At 46.2% G+C, this 19068-nt stretch overlaps 1 protein-coding gene across 7 annotated transcripts in view; it reads left to right on the forward strand.

Annotated features, from left to right (window-relative positions):
- Positions 1 to 19068, forward strand: part of SH3RF2 (SH3 domain containing ring finger 2) — a 126177-nt gene that overhangs the window by 84997 nt on the left and 22112 nt on the right. For 3 of the 7 annotated variants that reach the window (XM_059417833.1, XM_059417834.1, XM_059417835.1), the window contains exons 6-8: positions 8426 to 8517; positions 9776 to 9946; positions 16603 to 16856. In XM_059417833.1, the coding sequence (XP_059273816.1) occupies positions 8426 to 8517; positions 9776 to 9946; positions 16603 to 16856 (517 nt within the window). The remainder of the gene's footprint in view (positions 1 to 8425; positions 8518 to 9775; positions 9947 to 16602; positions 16857 to 19068) is intronic. The other 4 variants (XM_059417836.1, XM_059417839.1, XM_059417837.1 and 1 more) reach the window with 3 other exon arrangements.

Consider the following 19068-nt stretch of genomic DNA (forward strand, 5'->3'; position numbering starts at 1 on the left):
AAATAAGTAAATAGACTCTTTATTTAAAAAAAAAAAAATACCATTTACAGAAGCAACTAAATTTTTTAGATGTCTAGGAATAAATCCAACAAAAGACATGCAAGCCCATTTTGGAAACAATTTGTAATACTTTAATGAAAGATATTACACCTAAAATAAATGAATATGCTCTTGAATAGGAAGATTCAATAATCTTAAACACAATTCCCCTCTGATTTTATAAATTCAAATCCCAGTACATTATTTGTTTGGAACTCAAAAGGTGATTCTAAAATTGTAATGGAAGAAAAGACAATAGCCAAGATATTTATAGAGAAGAAGATGGAATTTGGATGAGATGAGGACCTACCCTATCAGATATCAAATTTTATTTCAAAGGTATAGTTATTAAGGTGGCATGAATTTAGCAGAGGCATTCTATTAAACCAATGGAACATACCGGAGCGCCCAGAAATAGACATAGCATGGAGACTTGATTTATGGCAGAGCAGGCTTTGCAGATGAGAAGGGAAGGATGAACTATGGCATTGGGCTAATTGGGTATCCATGTGGAAAAAGATGAAATTGGATTTCTCCCTTGTCAAAAATCAATTCCAGGTGGATTAAAGACTTAAATATGAAAGGCAAAACTATAAAACTTTTAGAAGATTATAGAGAAGTACATCTTTATGACCTTGGGATTAAAAACTCATATTCCAGATTTTTTAAAAGTATAATCCACAAGGGAATATGTTACAAATTTGACTATGTTAAAAATAAGAACTTCGGTTTACCCTAAAACACTGTAAACATACAAGTTACAAAGGATTCATGTCCAAAATATTAGAACTCCATAACTTAAGAAAATGATAAATAACCTGAGGAGAAAAAATAGACAAAGAGCATGAACAGGCATTTCATACAAGACTCAAGAATGGCCCATACAAATCTGAAAAGAAACTCAAGCTCATTAGTACTTGGAGAAATTAATTTGAAACCACAATGAGGTACCATTTCACACCCACCATAGGCAGGTATTAAAAAGCTGGGCATTACCACATGCTGGCGAGATTATGGGGTAACAGGAATTGCCATTAGCTGCTGGTGGAAGTGTAAATTGTTACAGCCACACTGGGAAACAATTTGTTATTACCTAATAAAACTGAGCAGGCTCATGCCCTATGGCCCATCAATTCTACTTGTCGGTTTGTATCGTGGAGGAGCTCTTGCGCGGGGGGTGGGGCACAAGGGAAATATACAAGATTGTTCATAACAACTTCGTTCATAACAGCTGCAAACTGAAAATCACCCAAATGACACATAAATGATAGGATGGCTAAATGCTGGTATACACATACAGTGAAATACGCACGGGCAGTGAAAAACACGTAGTATTGAGCCAAAGGTGCAACTCTCAGAATATGCTCAGCGTGAATCCCATTCATACCATGTTCAAAAACAGGCAAATTCAAACAACATGTTGTTTAGGGATGTACTCTGCAGTGGTAAAATGACGTCGAAAAGCCCTGGAATGATGAACACCCATTTCAGCACTGTAATTATGGGGGGCGGGGGACAGGGATCTGATTATGGAGGAATATGCAGGAGGCCTCTCAGTACAGTATTCAGTTTCTATTTTTATTGTCTCTTATGCTGGATGGTCTGTATACAGGTGTTAGTTTTATTAGTCTTTCAGTGATACATAAAATTATATATACTTCTTTGTATGCAGAATATATTTATCATTTAAAATTTCCCTAACAAAGGAAAATAGCAGAGCAGAGATTGAGGCTGGGGGGTCTGCAAAGATCAGGGGAGGCAGAAAGTGAGTGTGACCTGCTCAGAGAGCTGAGAAAAGACCCAAGGCTGAAGGAGGTGAGGAAGTGAGGGGGAACGTAGGAAGGTGAAGCAGGAGCCAGATCACAGGGAATATTCGAGGCTTTGATGACTACCTAGGAGACATAAACTCAGTAGTCTTCACGGGTACTTTGCTGACCTATTTGTACTTGAGAAGTTGGGTTTGTTGTTTTTTTTGTTTTGTTTTGTTTTGTTTTGTTTTGAGGTACACCTAAAGGGACCTGCTGCCAAGTCATAAATGAGTTCTCTTTTTCAGACAGTGTTTTTACTCACAGGACAAATAACCAGCACTGGGAGCCCACTCCTTGCTCATCAGGCTGAGCTGGCTCTGACAAAGACTGAGATGGAAAGGAAGAGCAGTCTGGCAGAAGGGGCCCTGATTCTGTTGGGACCTTGGTTCTGCCAGAGAAGGAAGAGGAAAAATAAAAAATAACACTATTCTGCCAGCCTTCAGATCTGTTCCATATTACATGCGGCACTGGACCGGATGGTAGTCATCATGAACGTAACCTATCTGTGAGCATATAAACAGAACGCTGATTATGGCAGGATGGTTTTTTCCTACCACCTGTATAGGACACCTTTAGCCATATTGAAATACAGAAATGGTAAGTGTTGGGGCGCCTGAGTGGCGCAGTTGGTGAAGTGTCCGACTCTTGGTTTCAGCTCAGGTCATGATCTCAGGGTCATGAGAGCAAGCCCCACCTTGGGCTCCACACTCAGTACAGAGTCTGCTTGAGATTTTCTCTCCCTCCCTCTCATGGTCTATCTGTCTCTCTCTCTCTCTCTCTCAACTACATAAATAAATCTTTAAAAAAAAAAAAAAGTGTTAACATTGGTGTCCTACAGAAAGGGCTCTAACTCTGGGGTTCTTGCTTCCAATGTCCATCTGACCACCGATCTGACCACAGAATCATGTAAACTTCTTATCTCCGTTTCCTCATTGGTCATTCTCCCGTCATGGGAGAATGACCATGAGGATGGTGTAGAAGTTAGCACTGGAATTTCACAGCATGAGAGTGAGATACCTCTTGGAGCTCAAAGCAGGGTTCTCCTGGCAGCACCCAGACCTCCTTTAACCCTACCCGACCCCAGCACACCTCATGCTCATAGAATTATGGATTTTTCTGCCTTGTTTGTTGCATTAACCTCAGTGCTAGGACCAAATAGGGTCCACACATTGCAATTGCTGAATGCAGCTCTTAAGACTCTTTTAATCTATACAAGAGAATGAGTTTTTCAACTTTATAAAGTTGGATAGTCAACTCCAGATTATCCATCGTGGTGGGTACAGACACTGTCATATAATACCTAATTTTGTCTCTAAAATGCAGCCTTCTCCTAACCCTGAGTGAATTCCATGGGTTTGAAGCCCTTGGTAGCTCCTAGGCATACAGAGATGCAGGATACAACGGGCTCCAGAGTAGTTCCTGCTCTTGAGGAAGACAGTCACCCCATGCCCCCTAAGTTACCGAAAGGCATGAGCCCTACAGGAAATAGCTGAGCACCGCAGCGTGGGCTGGAGGAAGACAGCAAACAGACATTTTGGAGAGTTGGGGACATTCTTCTCCAGAAATTCTTCTGGTTGCTTCTTCCCATCCCCCCACCACATGCCTGGGTCCTGCTTTCAGTTCAAACCTGCAGAGCTGTCGCATAAAAGGAGATCAATGCTCCACCCATCCGATCCCCACCCCCACAGCAGCTAATCTCCTTCCTGATTGAAATAAGTGGCATTTGTTGAGCTCTTACACTGTGCTCAATAATTTATATGGATTACTTTTGTTAATCCTCATAACAACTCTGAGACAGCTGCCATTGTTGCTCCCATTTTACAGATGAGAACATGGATGACCCACAGAATTGTGTCACTTGCCCCAATCACAAACCCTGGCAAATGCTAGAAGCACACGCCTGAATACTAAGCTAGACCTGCGCTCCAGACTCCTGAGCCACGTTCTGCGTACCTCGTGTGGCCGCTGGTACAGACACTGGGCCCACAGTATGTTGCAGGAGCTCTGTGCCGGACTCCGTGCCTGCTTCCTCCCTCATGTAACACCTCAAGACCCAGAAAAGCCCAGAAACACACAGCTATGCATTCTTCTGCTACTGATAAAGGCTTCTTCTAAATGAATCATTTCCTTCAAAAAAAGGAAAAAAATGTTTTTAGATTGTAGCAGAAATATCCACCCCACCCTCAGATATGCACCCTCTGTCTGACCCTGCTCAAGCCCACAAACGCTATGTCAGGAAGCCCCAGTTGCTGGAAGACCTCACGTCCGGCCTCAGGTCCCCTGTGGCTTGGGGACCTGAGGTCACAACTGACCCCAGGCAACCACCCCACAGCGGCCCGGTCACTCAGTCTTGTGACAGGGACACACTTGCCACCTCAGAAGCTGGTCATCTGCCTGGTTGTCACGATTTACCTGGTGGGACCTTCATTTCTGTTTTATTCTCTCTGTCCTCCTTCCTAGCCAGTTTCTCTCTTCTCCGTTTTTATGTTGCTGTCTTTTCCTGTCACTTCATTTGTTCATTCGTTTGTTTGTTCGTTCATTCATTCATTCATTCATTTTTCTTTGGACCTTATTGAGATTGTGTCTGATCCCTAGGTTTCCATTCTTGATTTCTCTCCTATTCAGGTGGCCCTCTGCCATGAGGGTCACTTGCTAGCTGTTCATCAATAAGCTGAGCACCCCTGTCCCCTCCTCTGACCAGCCCCAGGGCTAGGCTGGATCAAGCTCAGGCTGCTTGAATTTTCCTGCCAACTAGATAATATTTGTCTTGTGTTTTATCAGCTTTATCAAGCTATAGTCACATACAATAAAGTTCAACTATTTTAAGGATACAGTTCAGTGACTTTTGGCAAAGGTATAAAGGCATGTGATGATTACAAAAATCAAAACACAACACAGTTTGATCACCCCAGGAAGTTCTCTCGTTTCCCTTTGCAGTCAGTCCTCTCCCCTCACCTCTGACCTCTGGCAGCGCTCCATTTTTTGTGACTATAATTTGGGCATTCTTAAGAATGTCATATGTAGTCTTATGTGTCCTGCTTCTTTTCCTTAAGATGATATTAAGATTTACCCACGCCATTGCATGCGTGGCCCAGGAATATTCCATTGTGATTGTAACACAGTTCGTTCTTTTACCAGTTGATTGGCATTGGGTTGTTTCCAGTCTGGGGCTAAAATGAATAAAGTCACTGAGCACATTTAAGTACAAATCTTTGTACAGACATGTGTTTTCATTTTACTTTGATAACTACTTGTGAGTAGTATGATAAGTGTATATTTAACTTTATAACAAATGGCCAACTTGTTTTCCAATGCGGTGGCGCCATTTTACATTCCCACCAGCAGTATATGAGTTAAAGCTGCTCCACATTCTCACCAACACTTGGTATAGTCAGTCTTTTTATTTATTTATTTTTTTAAAGATTTTATTTATTTATTTGTCAGGGAGAGAGAGAGAGAGAGCACAGGCAGACAGAATGGCAGGCAGAGGCAGAGGGAGAAGCAGGCTCCCTGCCGAGCAAGGAGCCCGATGTGGGACTCCATCCCAGGACGCTGGGATCATGACCTGAGCCAAAGGCTCAGCCGCTTAACCAACTGAGCCACCCAGGCATCCCATAGTCAGTCTTTTAAATTCTAGACATTCTCATAGGTGTATAGTGGTATCTCATGGTAGTTTTACCTCACATTTTCCTCATAATTGCTGATGTTGAGCATCTTTTCAAGTCCTACTTGGCTACTCCATATATCTTCTTTTGTGGCGTCTTTATACATTTTTAGATTGAGTTGTTTGCTGCCTTAATGGGTGGTAAGAGTTTTTCTGATATTTTTTCATCTGCCTTTTCTTTCTTCCTTCCTTCTCTAGCCTTCTGGCTCTACTTCTTTCTCCCACTGGGTCCCTGTCCCAGTTCTTGAGAAACACACCCCTGCCCCCAGAGTTGTCCATGATCTCCCCTTCCCTCCTTTCTTCTTTGCCTCTTTCCTCCTTGTCCTCACATGCTCTCCCTTCTCCGCCAGGACACCTCAAAACCTGAGAATCTGGCCTCAGTTCCCATTCCATATCAGAAAGCATTCCATCACAAGCCCGCTGATCACAGTCCTGCCTAGGTTTAGAGTTCCAAAAAGGAAGAGCCTCCCCACCCCCCGGATGAAGACTTAGGGAAGTAAAAAGTCATGGAGGGATGGCTTTGCATTCTGGCATCTTCCTCCTCCCTAAATGATTAATCATGTTTACAGATAGAAGGGCTTTTTACTCAAACACAACACTTGAAAGTCATGGGTGTGAAGTGAAGTGCATCCTGCTTATTAATCAGTGGTCCAGCCATCTCCAAGAACACAAGATTAATTGTTCGCATAACAAGGCTCTCCCTTGGCACATCTCCCAGGCCCAGCAGGGATTTATCTTGCCTTGTCACAGGGAAGGAGCAGCCTAGCCCAAAGCTGGCAACTTGTCTTCTCTGTTTAAGAGAACTGGTGTGACAGTATTTGATTGCAAAGCTCAGAGCACTTTACGCAGTATTAGCGCTGGATAGGAGTAACTATGGAATTTTTTAAAGAGTTTACTTAGATATACTTCACCTGCCATACAATTCAGCCATTTTAAAGTGCACAATTTAGTGTTTTTTAATATATTCATGGATATGTACAACCATTACCACAACTCTACAACAGTTCGTCACCTCCAGAAGCAACTGTGTACTCATTAACTACCACCCCCTCATCTACTCTCTGTCTCTATAGATTTTGTCTATGCTAGATATTTTATGTAAGTAGAATTATATAATGTGATCTTTGGTATCTGGATTTTTTCCCTTAGCATAAAGCTTTTGCGATTTATCCATGTTCTAATGTGTATCGATACTTCATTCCTTTTATGGCTGAATAATATCCCATCGTGCATACACCACATCCATTCATTGATCGATGGACATTTGGGTCATTTCCACCTTTTGGCTATTGTGAGCGATGCTGCTCTAAACATCAATGTATAAGTTTTTATGTGGTACAGTTTCATGTCTCCTGGGTATGTACTAGGCATGGACTTGCTTGGTCTAATGCTAATTCTGTTTAATCATTTGAGGAACCACCAGACTGTTTTCCAAAGGAGTAACACTGTATTACATTCCTTCCCACCAACAACTATATGAAATGTTCTCTCCAACCCTTGTTCTTATCTGACTGAAATGTTTTTCTCATCCTATAACCGTATCCTCAAACTGTCAAACATACATACATAGCACACATATATTTAGACAATCGTCAACAAAGGATACACATAAAACTACCAAGTCATGCATACTGCTGCATACCTCTGGAGCTCATGCACATACACATAGACTCTCATACAGACATTTACAATCACAGGTATAGGCACACACAGTGCACATGCATATCCACCCTCAGACTCACATGTGTGAACACAGTCAGACACACAACAGACTAGTGCTGTCGCACAAGTGAGTACAATTGTCATGGGTTGTGAACAAACATCCATGCAGAACCAGAGACATGTGCACTCAATAATGCTTTCCTTCTTGCCCAAACACACATAAACAAACAAGAGTTGTACCTGAAAAGCATGGTCCCAAAAAGGCACACATACTATAGTTACCCTCAGGGGGGCTAACCAAAGGTAGACTGAACGTATTTACTCTGGGTGACATAGAGATGGTTGAGATTACATCAGTCTTTGGTCTACTGAGTAGGAATACCTTCTTATTCATTTAGTTGTACTTTAACTACAAGTACATACTGAACACATAGAAAAGACCAGGATGAACAAGATCGAGTCCCTGCCCTCGTGGAACTTACAGTCTGGTAGCAGGGGCAGTTACCTCTGTGAGAAGTGCCAAGAAGGAAGCAAGCAAGGACATAGGTCACACAGGCAGGGTGCCAAGAGGGTAGTTTCTGGGTGTGTCTAGCACTGTCGCTCCCTCTTTCATCCTGGCAAAGTGAACTCTATTCAGATTCACCTTCCGTAAGTCACTGGATAAACTGGTGTGTCTGTGTGTGCACTAGTAAGAGTGTGGGCTCAGGACCTAGATTACCTTGGAGTAAAATTTGATTTCTTACTAATTGGGTGATCTTTCCCTGACTTTCTCATCCAAAATTAGGGATGATAATAGTACCTTTAGTAAGGATTAAAATAGCTGGTACTTGGAAAGCACTTAAAAGTGCCTGGCCAGAGTTCTGTCCTCATTAGCAACCATCATGTCTTCTGAGAGTAGGTTTCCGTAGAGCGGCTGAGTGTACTGGGAGGGGGTGGGAAGAAGTGGGCGGGGGGGAGATCAAGGAGCCTGGCAATGCCCCATTGGCGGGAAATTGGATGAGTCTTCATCTTCTGCCATATCTAAGCAGTCTTTTGGAAAGCAGCCCCGGCAGGCCAGCCCGGCAGGCCATAAACCAGTCTAGCCCCACCCTGCTCTGCCCACAGCCCCAAACCACAGCGAAGATGCACGCTGGGTGGCACTGGGCATGGCTCGTGGTTTTCAGCTGTGTCAGGCCTTTCGGCAGCAGCTCTGCTGTGGGCCTGGCTTGTGGCATTCACTGGTTCTGCTTGACTGTCTTTTCTGTCTATGTAGGTCAGCGCTTACCACCCTGTACCTGCCTCCCTGGGACATTCCACAGCCATCGTCAGTGTGCCTGGCTCCCAGCAACACCTCCCAGCAAACATGTGAGTAACAAGCTCAGCCCTTCACCGGAGGGGTCCTCCTGGCCATCCCCGTGCCGCCAAGCATCACCACTCCCAAACCAGCCCATTCAGAGAGACTAGAGCTCCCCTTCCTTCATATCCTTCAATGGAAATAATGCTGAAAAACCCACACTGGCAAACTTCATCTACCTAGCTCATTATTTTATAAGAGTAGAAAGATACCAGAAGCGTATACACGAAAACACTGCTGGGAGGTTGGAGAGTGAGCAATTTCTACTGACTTCCTTTAGATTCAGAATGTTGGGTCATAATTAGATACTGCTTTAGGATCAGCGGAAAATACAGCATCTTAGAGGGGGACAGCCTTGAGGATGAGAACACCCCCCCAGCACCTTTGATAAAACCTTCCAGTGTCTCATACCCCTTGGAGTCCAGAAGGAATTCTTGATGTCCAGCCTGAGACCATACTCTATTAACCTGAATCTGGCAAGCCAACGTGGCTTCTTTTTAATGCTTTTACTCGGCAGATGTTCTCACTTTCACAGCCTCGCTAGTGTCTTCACCTCCCAACTCATACCTAGGTGTTATTTAGTTGCCTGGCTCCTGTGCAGACTGTAGAGTGAAAGTCACTGCTCTATCCCGGGGACATCTTGCATTATCCTAAGCCCTTTCCCCTCCAGCCCGCCGTGCAGCCAGGATTCCACTGTGTGCTCACAAACAAAACCACCTCCTACCTTCTAATTCCCAATGCCCATCCATGTCCCTGCCTATATTAAGCTAGCTCCTTGGGCCATTCCTGGGGGTCAAGCGTGTTCTCACTCTTAGGAGAGGGAGTGGATCAGAGAGGCTTGTGCCCTCTCCTTTCCCTTAATTTGTGGCTACAATCATTTTCTTGGGTGGTAATTCTGAGCGGTATGAAAAAGCACCCTGAGCAGAGCTGTCACTTCTAGGTTTGAGACCCGGCTCTGCCACTAATTGCTGGTCACCAACTCCTGTCTCTTTCTTAGGCCGGCCTCCCCATAGTCAAAATGCTTCGGTAGCCTAGCTTAGTGATTCCCAGCCGTGTGGCCCTCTGTGGAGGACACGAGAGTCAGGGAGGGCAGGGATGTGGGCCCCTCCATGGCTGCTTCCCTATCACACTTCCATCCCGAAGAAGAAGTTTGTTATCGCTGATGCAGGGGATGGGGTCCCTGAGGTTCCGTTTCCCTTTGCCCTCTCCTGGTTCCATGTCCCTCTACCAGGCACGCTCGCCTTCTTCACCAGTTCCCTGTCTCCCCAGGTTTGTAGCCCTGCACTCCTACTCAGCCCATGGCCCGGACGAGCTTGACCTGCAGAAGGGAGAAGGCATCAGGGTCCTGGGCAAGTACCCGGATGGCTGGCTCAGGGGCGTCTCCTTGGTCACTGGCAGGGTCGGCATCTTCCCCAACAACTATGTCATCCCCATTTTCAGGTGTGTCCCTTCTGTTCTCAGGCAACAGAGGTCGGGTCACCAAGCCCAGGAGTCATCTGTGGGTTGCATCAATGAAGGACTCAGTGCTCCTTCAGAGTGTGGGCCAAGAAGTAGCTCTAGTAACCCCCTAACACTTTATTTTCTTTAATAGTAACAAGTTATCTTTTTTATAGCTCTTCACATTTTACAAGCACTTTCTCAACGTTTACCTCATTGCCTGTGCCCAAGAGTCCTTCTCATAAGGTAGATAGTATTTTCCAGATGAGGAAAGCACTATACATAGTTAAGCTCCAGAACGGGATTTCAGGTTTTCTACTGTATAAACCCCCCAAATCCTATCCACATCCCACCCCTTGATACTCACATCTAATCAAACAATGGGAACCTGCAACCATCAGAAGACCCTCAGAGCATCTCGGGAAACTTCCTCGGACACTAGGCCAGTAGGCAAGTTTCTGTGACTCAGTCCACCACCTGTCCAGCCACACCCCAGGCCACAGGCGGGTTACCCGAGAGGTCTGAGGCCCTCACGGTCTTCCCAACCTTTTCCATTCTCCGGCACACCTGACACTTCTGCTTTGGCTGCTCGGACCGTGACAGATGCGCTGGGTCCCAGCACCGCCCTTGGCTCATCCTCCCTCCACGCCACGCCAGGCCGGGCACAGCGTGTCACAAGGCAGTGAGGCCATCACCACACACCAAATGCTGGCTTTATGACATACCTCTGAGCAAAGTGATAACCCATTGTACTCTCTGGGGGTCCCACCTGGAGTCATATGTCCAGTTTGGGGGACCTTCATGTAGGTGGGGCCCGGTGTCCGGAGGAAGGCAACAAGGATGGTGAGGAGATAGAAAAGTATGCCGCAGGAGAAACTGATAGAGAAACTAGGGTTAAGCTGTAGAAGGCAAGGGTCAGAGGGACCATAACAGGCTGTGTAGATAGGAAATCTGTTTCCTGAGGGGGCAGTGAACACAGTGGATGCAACTTAGAAGGTTTCGGTTCCGTAAAGGCTACACTTTCTAAGGCGTAGATTTTTTTCAATAAGGTTGGCTGGTGAGGCGGGAGACCCTTTCTCGGAAGAGTATGGGGAAACTCTGGGTTTCCTTAGATCTAGGTTTATATAAAATGATTTCTTCACATAACAGAAGGTTGGAGGAGAAGTCATTTCCTTCAATGGAAAGTTCTTGGAATTTGTTAGAAAGTTACAAAATCTCCATTGGCAAACTGTGTCTTTAACTGATGCTTTAGTTCATTCATTCAACAAATATTTAATGGGCACAAACTATGTATCAGGCACCTTTCTAGGCACTGGAGAAACACCAGTGAACAAAATACACAAAATCTCTGCCCACTGGAGCTTATATTCTACTGGGACAGACAGACAATAAACAAGATATGTAAGTAACATATACGGTGTGTTAACGGTAAGGGCTAAGAAGAAAAATCAGAAAAGCAGGATAGAATTTGTGGTGGGGATGGAGGTGGTGATTAAAATTTTAATATGTTGGTCAGGAATGGCCTTACTGAGAAGGAAGAAGGAAGAAAATGAGGCAGGTATATTCCACACCACGGGAATAGCTAGGACAATTGCCCCGAAGTAGGAGTATGCCGGATCTGAAGGCCAGTAGGACTGGATCCGAACTAGTGAGGGGGGGACGTGGGCCAGATCATCTAGAATTTCCAAAGTCATAATGAGGAATTCGGCTTTCATGCGGTCACAGGGTTTTGAGCATAAAAGTGACATGATCTAACTTATATTTTAAGCAGAATCCCTCTAGTTGCTGGCTTGAGAGTAAACTATAGAAAGGAAACATGGAAGCACAGAGACTAATTAAAAGGATATTATAATATTGTGGGGGAAAGGTGAGGGTGAGTTGAACCAAGGTGTCAGCCATGGAGGTAGGGAGAAGTGGTTAAATTCTGGGTACACTTTGAAGGTAGTCATAGCAGCACTTTGAAGGTAGTCATAGGCAGGATTTTCTGACAAATGAAATATTGGGTGGGAAAGAATAGAGGAGTCAAGGTGAGTCCTCGTTTTTTTGCCCTGAGTAACTGGAAAATGGAGTTGCCTTTTATTGAGATATTCCGGAAAACTGAGAGGAACTGGTTCTGAGAGGTGGGGGGGCGGGGGGTGAGCAGAAGCTCAGGTGGCAGCAGATTAAGTCTTAGATTCCTGTTAGTAATCCCAGTAGAGGTGTTGGCAAATGGTTGAGTACACAAGTCCAGCATTTTAAGGAAGGAGGTCTGGGGTTGAGATGGTATTTAAAGCCCTGGGACTAGATGAAATCATCACGGTAGGATCAGTTGCACTGGAGAGAAGGATGGTGAGCCAGAAACTAAAATCTTCCTGAAATGAGGGGAGAGGTTGAGAGAGGAAAGGGTGACAAGGTAGAGTGGCAGGTGATAGAGTCTGGTACTACCAAGCAAAGCTGACGGGGTGGAGGAGGGGATGGCCTAGAGGAGCCAATGAAGAGCAAGGAGGATACCTACCCTAACTTAGGACTGTTTCCTCCATGACCATGTCTACTACTATAGTGGGGGTTTGCTTATGTATCAGGCCTTAGCCCAAAGTCCTGGTAATTCTACTGGAAAAAAAAAAATCCTTTAGAATCCCAGTGACCATATAATTTGTCACCCAAACTAGGACACATTTAAGAAAAAAAAGAGAGACACACACACTTTTAATACACCAGGAAAGCAGGTGTAAACTGAGACTATCCTCGGAGAAGCTGAACAAATAGTTACCGTAACTAGAATGCATGTAGGACTCCATTCCAGTGGGTTCCAAGACTCCAGCTTCCCTTTCCCTCCTCCTTGGCTTTTCTCCTAGGTACATATATTGTGTCCTTAGGCAAGTCCTGAACATCTAGACTTGCCTGCTCCAGGATGGCGGCAGCATGTCAGACAGTGGATGAAACGTCAGCCGTAGGTTGCCATTGAGTCTGTCTCCCTTCTCGAGTTCATAGAATCCTGAACATGTGTGTACAGAGGTGCTACTTACATGGAAGGGTGTGTTTGCTTCTAGGGAACCAGCATTTCTAAGCAAGTCCCAGCCAGAGTATATTCTCTGGAGGGCTCTTAGGTGACGGAGGATCAGTGCTTTCTAGAGTGAAGTTCTCCTTGACGGCCCCCTGATGCAAAGAAAGGTCCCGTCATCACTGATCTTAGACATGGGTGACATACACCCAATTTGTCTACCTAGAAGCAGCTCACCCTTGTCTGTGACCACCCTTTCCATTGTGGGAGGTTTAGCTCCTTCTGCCTCTCAGGGCTGAATGATGTTGTCCTTTGTCAACTCAGTCTCCACAATTTTTGGCAGGTTGTGTTAGGACTAAGGGATTGAATTGCGTGGACAAGGCCCCTTTCTGCTCCTTGGCTCTGTATATGTGTAAGGCTTTCTCCCCATCTTTGTTTCTGTTTGCAGTGATGCTTCTCACTGCCGCCAGCCCCCTTGGTTAAGGTTAGGGTGAACCCTAGAAGAGCCAGCATTCTAAAGTGTGAGGTACCCCCGTTATTTGCTCTTATTAGCCTTAGTCCTTATATTCATTAAAGAATATAGTTTGGGGACTAATTATAGAAAGACTAGAGCTGACCAAAATGGATGGGTTTTCACTTCAAATTCAGCAAGTGAGCCTTTTAATTACTGAGAGGGGAAGAGACTGCTGTGCTGTCCAGAGCTCTGGCCCTCTCTCCACCCACCTGTCTAGCCAGGTTGATCACAACTAAGTGTCTGCCACCATGACATACTTCCTGAGATTCTGCAGGCAGCCATTGGCTCAGGCTGTGCAGAATGTCAATCAAGTTTCCACCCAAACCCCTTCCTAATAGCATCAACATCTTTGGGGTTTCCTCCTCCATGCATAGTCTTGGTGGAGGCAGAAGTTCCTCCCTTTTCAGAGGCTCAGGAAACCCAACTCCCCCTCCTCCTCCTCCTCCTGCTGCTGCTCTTCCTCCTTCTCCCCTCCCGCCCCTTCCCTCTATCACCCTAGCTGAGGAACAGGCTCAGCCAATCTGATGTTCCCTCTTGGGGCTTAGAACCTTGAACCAGAGAGGAAAGAACATGGGTGTAGGTGAAGACCATCCATGACAAGATCCCGAGCAGCACCATCTGATCAGAACACCTGCCTCAGATGCCTGCTGTGGGGCTCTCGGCAGCCTCCCTCGGATCTGGTTTCAGTGGACTCTCTGCCCCTCCCGTCCTCCCAACACATTTCCTTCTGCCCAGTAGCCAGGATGTTTGTTTCTTGCAGCCTACACCACACACATATGCCCTCCTGGTGCCTTATGGATGGAGAAAAGCAATACAGGGGCCTACCCTCATTTCTCTTATCAGTCCACACAGAACTCTACAACAATGGCCAAGGCGCAAGCTGCCACCTTACCAGGAGGCTGCTGCTAGTGGTTAGCACAGCAGAGCTGCTGTTTGGAATGCTTCTCTGAATATGGGCTGAGCTCTTACAGGCTCCTATCACAGAGACGAGAGGGGCACAGACCCGCACACTCAAAGCAGCACAGTGGAGCAAGTCAAAGGCAACATACACTCCTCCCCGCTAAACTCAGAGAGTCTTTCTGGGAAACAAGGATCAGAACGTTTGCAGGTCTGAGGTATCATGGGGGCTATTACTATATGTTCGCAAAGTACTTTGATATTAGAAGAAAGAGCTGGCCAAGTGCTGAGCTTTTTGCCAAAAGACAGAGGGATTCAGTGTGGGATGGGGAACTTGGGATGTAGGAGTTTCTGGACTCTGGCCTAGTGCTGGGCTCAGAAAAATGAGGTCGTAGCTTGGTCTGTAAACAGTTGTTCAAAGGAGAGACTTGTGGGCCAAGGCTGGCTTGGGTCTAATGAACCGTGTTCTGTCCTCATTGCTGTATCTGCTACTGCTGCTGCTGGGAACAGTTCTGGAAACTGTCTTTCCTACTGCCAGCCCATTTTACAAGATCCAGCATCTTGAGGCCTCCATTCAAAAGACAGGCAGATTCAGCCCTTTGCCATGGAGGCCAGTGCTGGGGATTTTTCTCCACTGCTCTGCCCTCAGCTCCAGAATATAGTCTGAGCGGGCAGCCCATTCCCTTCACTGACCATGTCCCCAGGGACCTGAGGCAGGGTTTTGGCCGTGGGTAGGAGGCCCCTCACAGCAAGCAGCATTCCCCGGCATCTGGCTGCATCTGTTTCGTGGGCAGAGTGGCCTGCTGAAGGACTCCTCACCTATCTTCGTACAACTGGCTGGCTCATTGTTGGGCTCCATATCGCTTTTCTAGGCAAAAGGAAGGGAGAAGAGGGGGAGGAGAAATAAGGGGAAGTTCCCCAAAGAGAAAGCTTCGGACGCTAATGGGAAGGCCACCAGGCAGGGCACCTCTGAGCCAGGACTGTGGGCGAGTCGGTCATTCCCGGGGAGTTCACAGGTTATTTCACCCACTGAATGACAAGCTGATCCATGGGCTACTCAGTAGGGGCTGTGATCTTGGAGTAGGATTCATAAAAGGGCAGGAAGGGCGTGTAAAATGAGAGCCATTCCCCATGGGGTTCAGGGAGTACCAAGTGGGAAACAGTTGACAAAGATTGCTGTTTGAAGAATACTATTCTTCAAACTCAGAGCCCAAGGCTGAGAAGTTAGGCTCTTCAGAAAGCAAGTGTAGGGCCTTACCCCCAGCTTTAGATTGTTGCTTTCAAGCAGGATGCAGGGTTTTCCTTGCTACCTAAACAATGAAGGCTCCAAGCAGCCAGGACGGGGCGTGCTCAGTGGTAGACAGTGGTACCATTCAGTGGTAGAGCAAAGGGCCAGTGGGTTCAGATCTCAGGTCTAGTAGCTACTTGGCCAAGTAACTAGAAGTCTCCGTTTTCTCACCTAGAAAATAATGGCACTAATAGTACCTACCTCAGATGGCTGTTGTAAAGAACCAAGGGCTAATGTGGGCAAAGCACTGCCCAATGCCCAGTGTACAGTAAGTGCTCAACATGTGTCAGCCCAAATGATTGGCATCAGTGCCGAAAGCATCATGCAAGCCATTCAACAAACACTTGTTAATAAGCAATGTCTGCGGAACGCAAGGATATAAAATCTCTGCCTTCAAGGAGTTTAGCACCCAGTGGGAAAGTCACTGAACAAATAAGAAATCAGAACTGTGGGGCACCTGGCTGGCTCAGTTGGTTAAGCATCCGACTCTTGGCTTCTGCTCAGATCATGATCTCAGGATCATGGGATCGAACCCCATGTTGGGTTCTTCCCTCAGTGCAGAGTCTGCTTATCCTTCTCCCTCTGCTCTCCAGCCACACCCCCAAACTGTCAAGTAAATAAATAAGAAATCAGAACTACAAAGTTGAACACATACTAGATCTTATGCTCTGAACTCATAGAGTCAGGAGTGATCAGAGCTGGAGTGGAGAAGGACAAAATTCAACTCTTCCTATTCCATCAGGGCCTCAATATGAGACCCTGTCCCTGGCCTCAGCACTCCCACATGGAGACCCAGCTGTAGGAGGTGAGGCCTAACATAGTTAAGCCTGTGTGGTTGATAAAGGGAGTATTTAGGGGTCGGAAGAGGTTGGAAAGAGGCCACATTCAGTATATGGTTGAGAGCTGAGAGGTTTTTGGAATAGGACTCTTGACTGAGCATTTTCTTTATTTCTTCTTTTCGAAATGCTTGCACCAATCAGAAAGACATCTAGTTTTCCAGATTCTCGGAGTCCTGGTCTCTACACCACATGGACATTATCCAACTCCTCTGTGTCCTCCCAAGGCAGCATTTCAGAAGGTGATCCCCGGCAGAACCGGCCCTTCAAGTCCGTCTTTGTGCCCACCACCGTAGTCAGCCCTGTGAGGAGCACGGCCAGCCCGGGGACTGTCAGACAGGGCTCTCTTCGGAAATCCGGGCGGAGCAGCATGAGAAAGAGTAAGTGGTGGCAGAGAGGTACGTGTCTAGAGCTAAGTGAGGGGGGGACTGGACTCTGGGGTAGGCAGAGTGCCTTTTGCAAAAACAAGATCTTGGCTAGAAAACAAGCCTCTGTAAAGGGAGTTTTTCATTCCCAAATAATGACTGGTATTACTGGAAGAAGCCAGACCGACTTAAGGTCACTGCCCTGAGTCACTCCCCACCTGTGTACTGAATGGCTGGGATGATAGCGGCCCTGAGTGCCAACATAGAACTAGAACACAGCCAAGGTGGAGACTGGCTCTAGCTAAGACAAAACAAGCAAAGTCCCTGCTGGATCATGCTTCTCAAACGATGTTCCAGGGAACCCCTTAGGGTGCCAAAAGGGAAACATGGGAGGGACGGGGTGAGGGTTGAGGAGGGGAGGAGGCAAAGAGGATGAAGGAGCCAATTCTCAAAGCCCCTAAATCTTGCTTATTTAACTAATATACACAGACAAGGTTTAAAAATATATATATTGTATAAAAATAAGCCCTCCGACCCTTCACCCCTGTCCCAAGTGCTCTTCCATGTACATAAATAGTAGCTTCTACTCATACCTGCTGTGCTGTTCTGCACTTTTTATTTTTCCCTGTAAAACATGCACATTGCTCACATGGCAATATTTTTCTCTGTCAATATTTTGAACTTCTGCAGAAGACTTCATTTTCAGGGATTTTAAAAAGTGTTTGAAACCCATTGCTCTACAAAACATGAAGGTTCTGTAATTTGCATATCTTTCTGGAAGATCATGAACCACACAAAGTAGATTTGATTTACTCTACATCCTCCGATTTAAACTGGGCTCTGCAATCTCTCTGGCTATCTTAAAAGAAAAAGATGATTAAATATGAAAGTGCAGGATGACGAGTCAGAGCAAGAAGGTAACATGTGGGACAGTATGCCACCCAGCAGAGTGTGCCAAGAAAATTAAAACAAATGTCTCAGCCCCACTCTCTCCCAGTGCTTTCATCTGACCACCTGCTTGACCACCGTTCCCACTCTGCCACCTCTACCACATACCTCCTTCTCCCCCTCTCCTGCCCTTCCTCCAGGGTCCCCCCTCCCCCCCACAAACCCATACTCAACAATCCCACCACAGAAGCCTTGGGCAAGTGACTGGACCTCTTCAGTCTTCAGTTTTCCCATTTGTAAAATGGAAATAAAAATAGTACCTACCTCATCAGGGTTATCGTGCGGATTTAATCAAATAATTCATATAAGACTGATGGCACGGTCCCTGTCACACAGTGAGTCTCGGGAAATCCTGTTTGTATAAGATGGTCATCATCTCAGTACCATTATTGCTACGACGACGACACAGGTCGACTTTGGTCCATCCACTGTGCGAACTGACACAGTGTTGACATGTTCACACTCGGTCTAGACCACTTAGGAGGCGGACACAGGAATTGTGCCCTGCTGGCAGTTGCTCACATTTCTCTTCACACACTCCTCCTCTGCCTTGGCAGAGATCTTGACTGGCTTGGAGTTTTGACTGCTTGCCTTGTATGCACATGTCATAAGAAAGCACTCAATCTCTTGGAAATCAGGAGCCAACAAGATAAATAGATGAGGCATAAACCCCATTTTTCACACATTTCCAGGAGCCTAAGGACATGTGTGCCCAGGGCTGCTTTGACTTTCTCAGGTCCGGGAGGCTTTCTGTCTCTCCTTTCCCAAGGTGAGGCTGGTCAAGCTATCAGTCTCCCCACAGCAAAGAGAAATGACAGGAGAATTGACTGTGCGCCTCATAGGGCTGTCAGTGGAAAAATAAATGTCTACATTGAAAGGGCAGACTTGTGTAAATGGCGCCCGGCTTGCTCACCGCAGCTGAGAGCACTGGCTGCGTTGAGTGAGCGTTCTGCTTTTCATGTTCACATCCTGCCTGACAAAGAGTCGCTATGCAGAACATGGCCTTGGCTCAGACCCTCTGTGCTGGACACAGATGACTCTAATTCACACACATGTCCACAGGCTATCACAAAGGACTCACATCTCTGACCGGATGCTGGGTCTAACCTAAATGCTCCCAGCATTTAAGTCTGACCTAAATGCTGGGAGACCCTTATGGAGAAGCAGACGGCAATGCTACTCAGGGATGTGCCTCCTGTCGTCCCACCCCGAGAGTGCACTGAAGTCCTGATTGTCCCCTGGTCACATGCAGGCATATGCCCAAGGGCTGGAGGTCTCTGGTCTTCCAGAGAATATG

Source organism: Mustela nigripes, chromosome 12 (assembly GCF_022355385.1).
Source record: "Mustela nigripes isolate SB6536 chromosome 12, MUSNIG.SB6536, whole genome shotgun sequence".
In the NCBI taxonomy this organism is placed as follows: Eukaryota; Metazoa; Chordata; class Mammalia; order Carnivora; family Mustelidae; genus Mustela; species Mustela nigripes.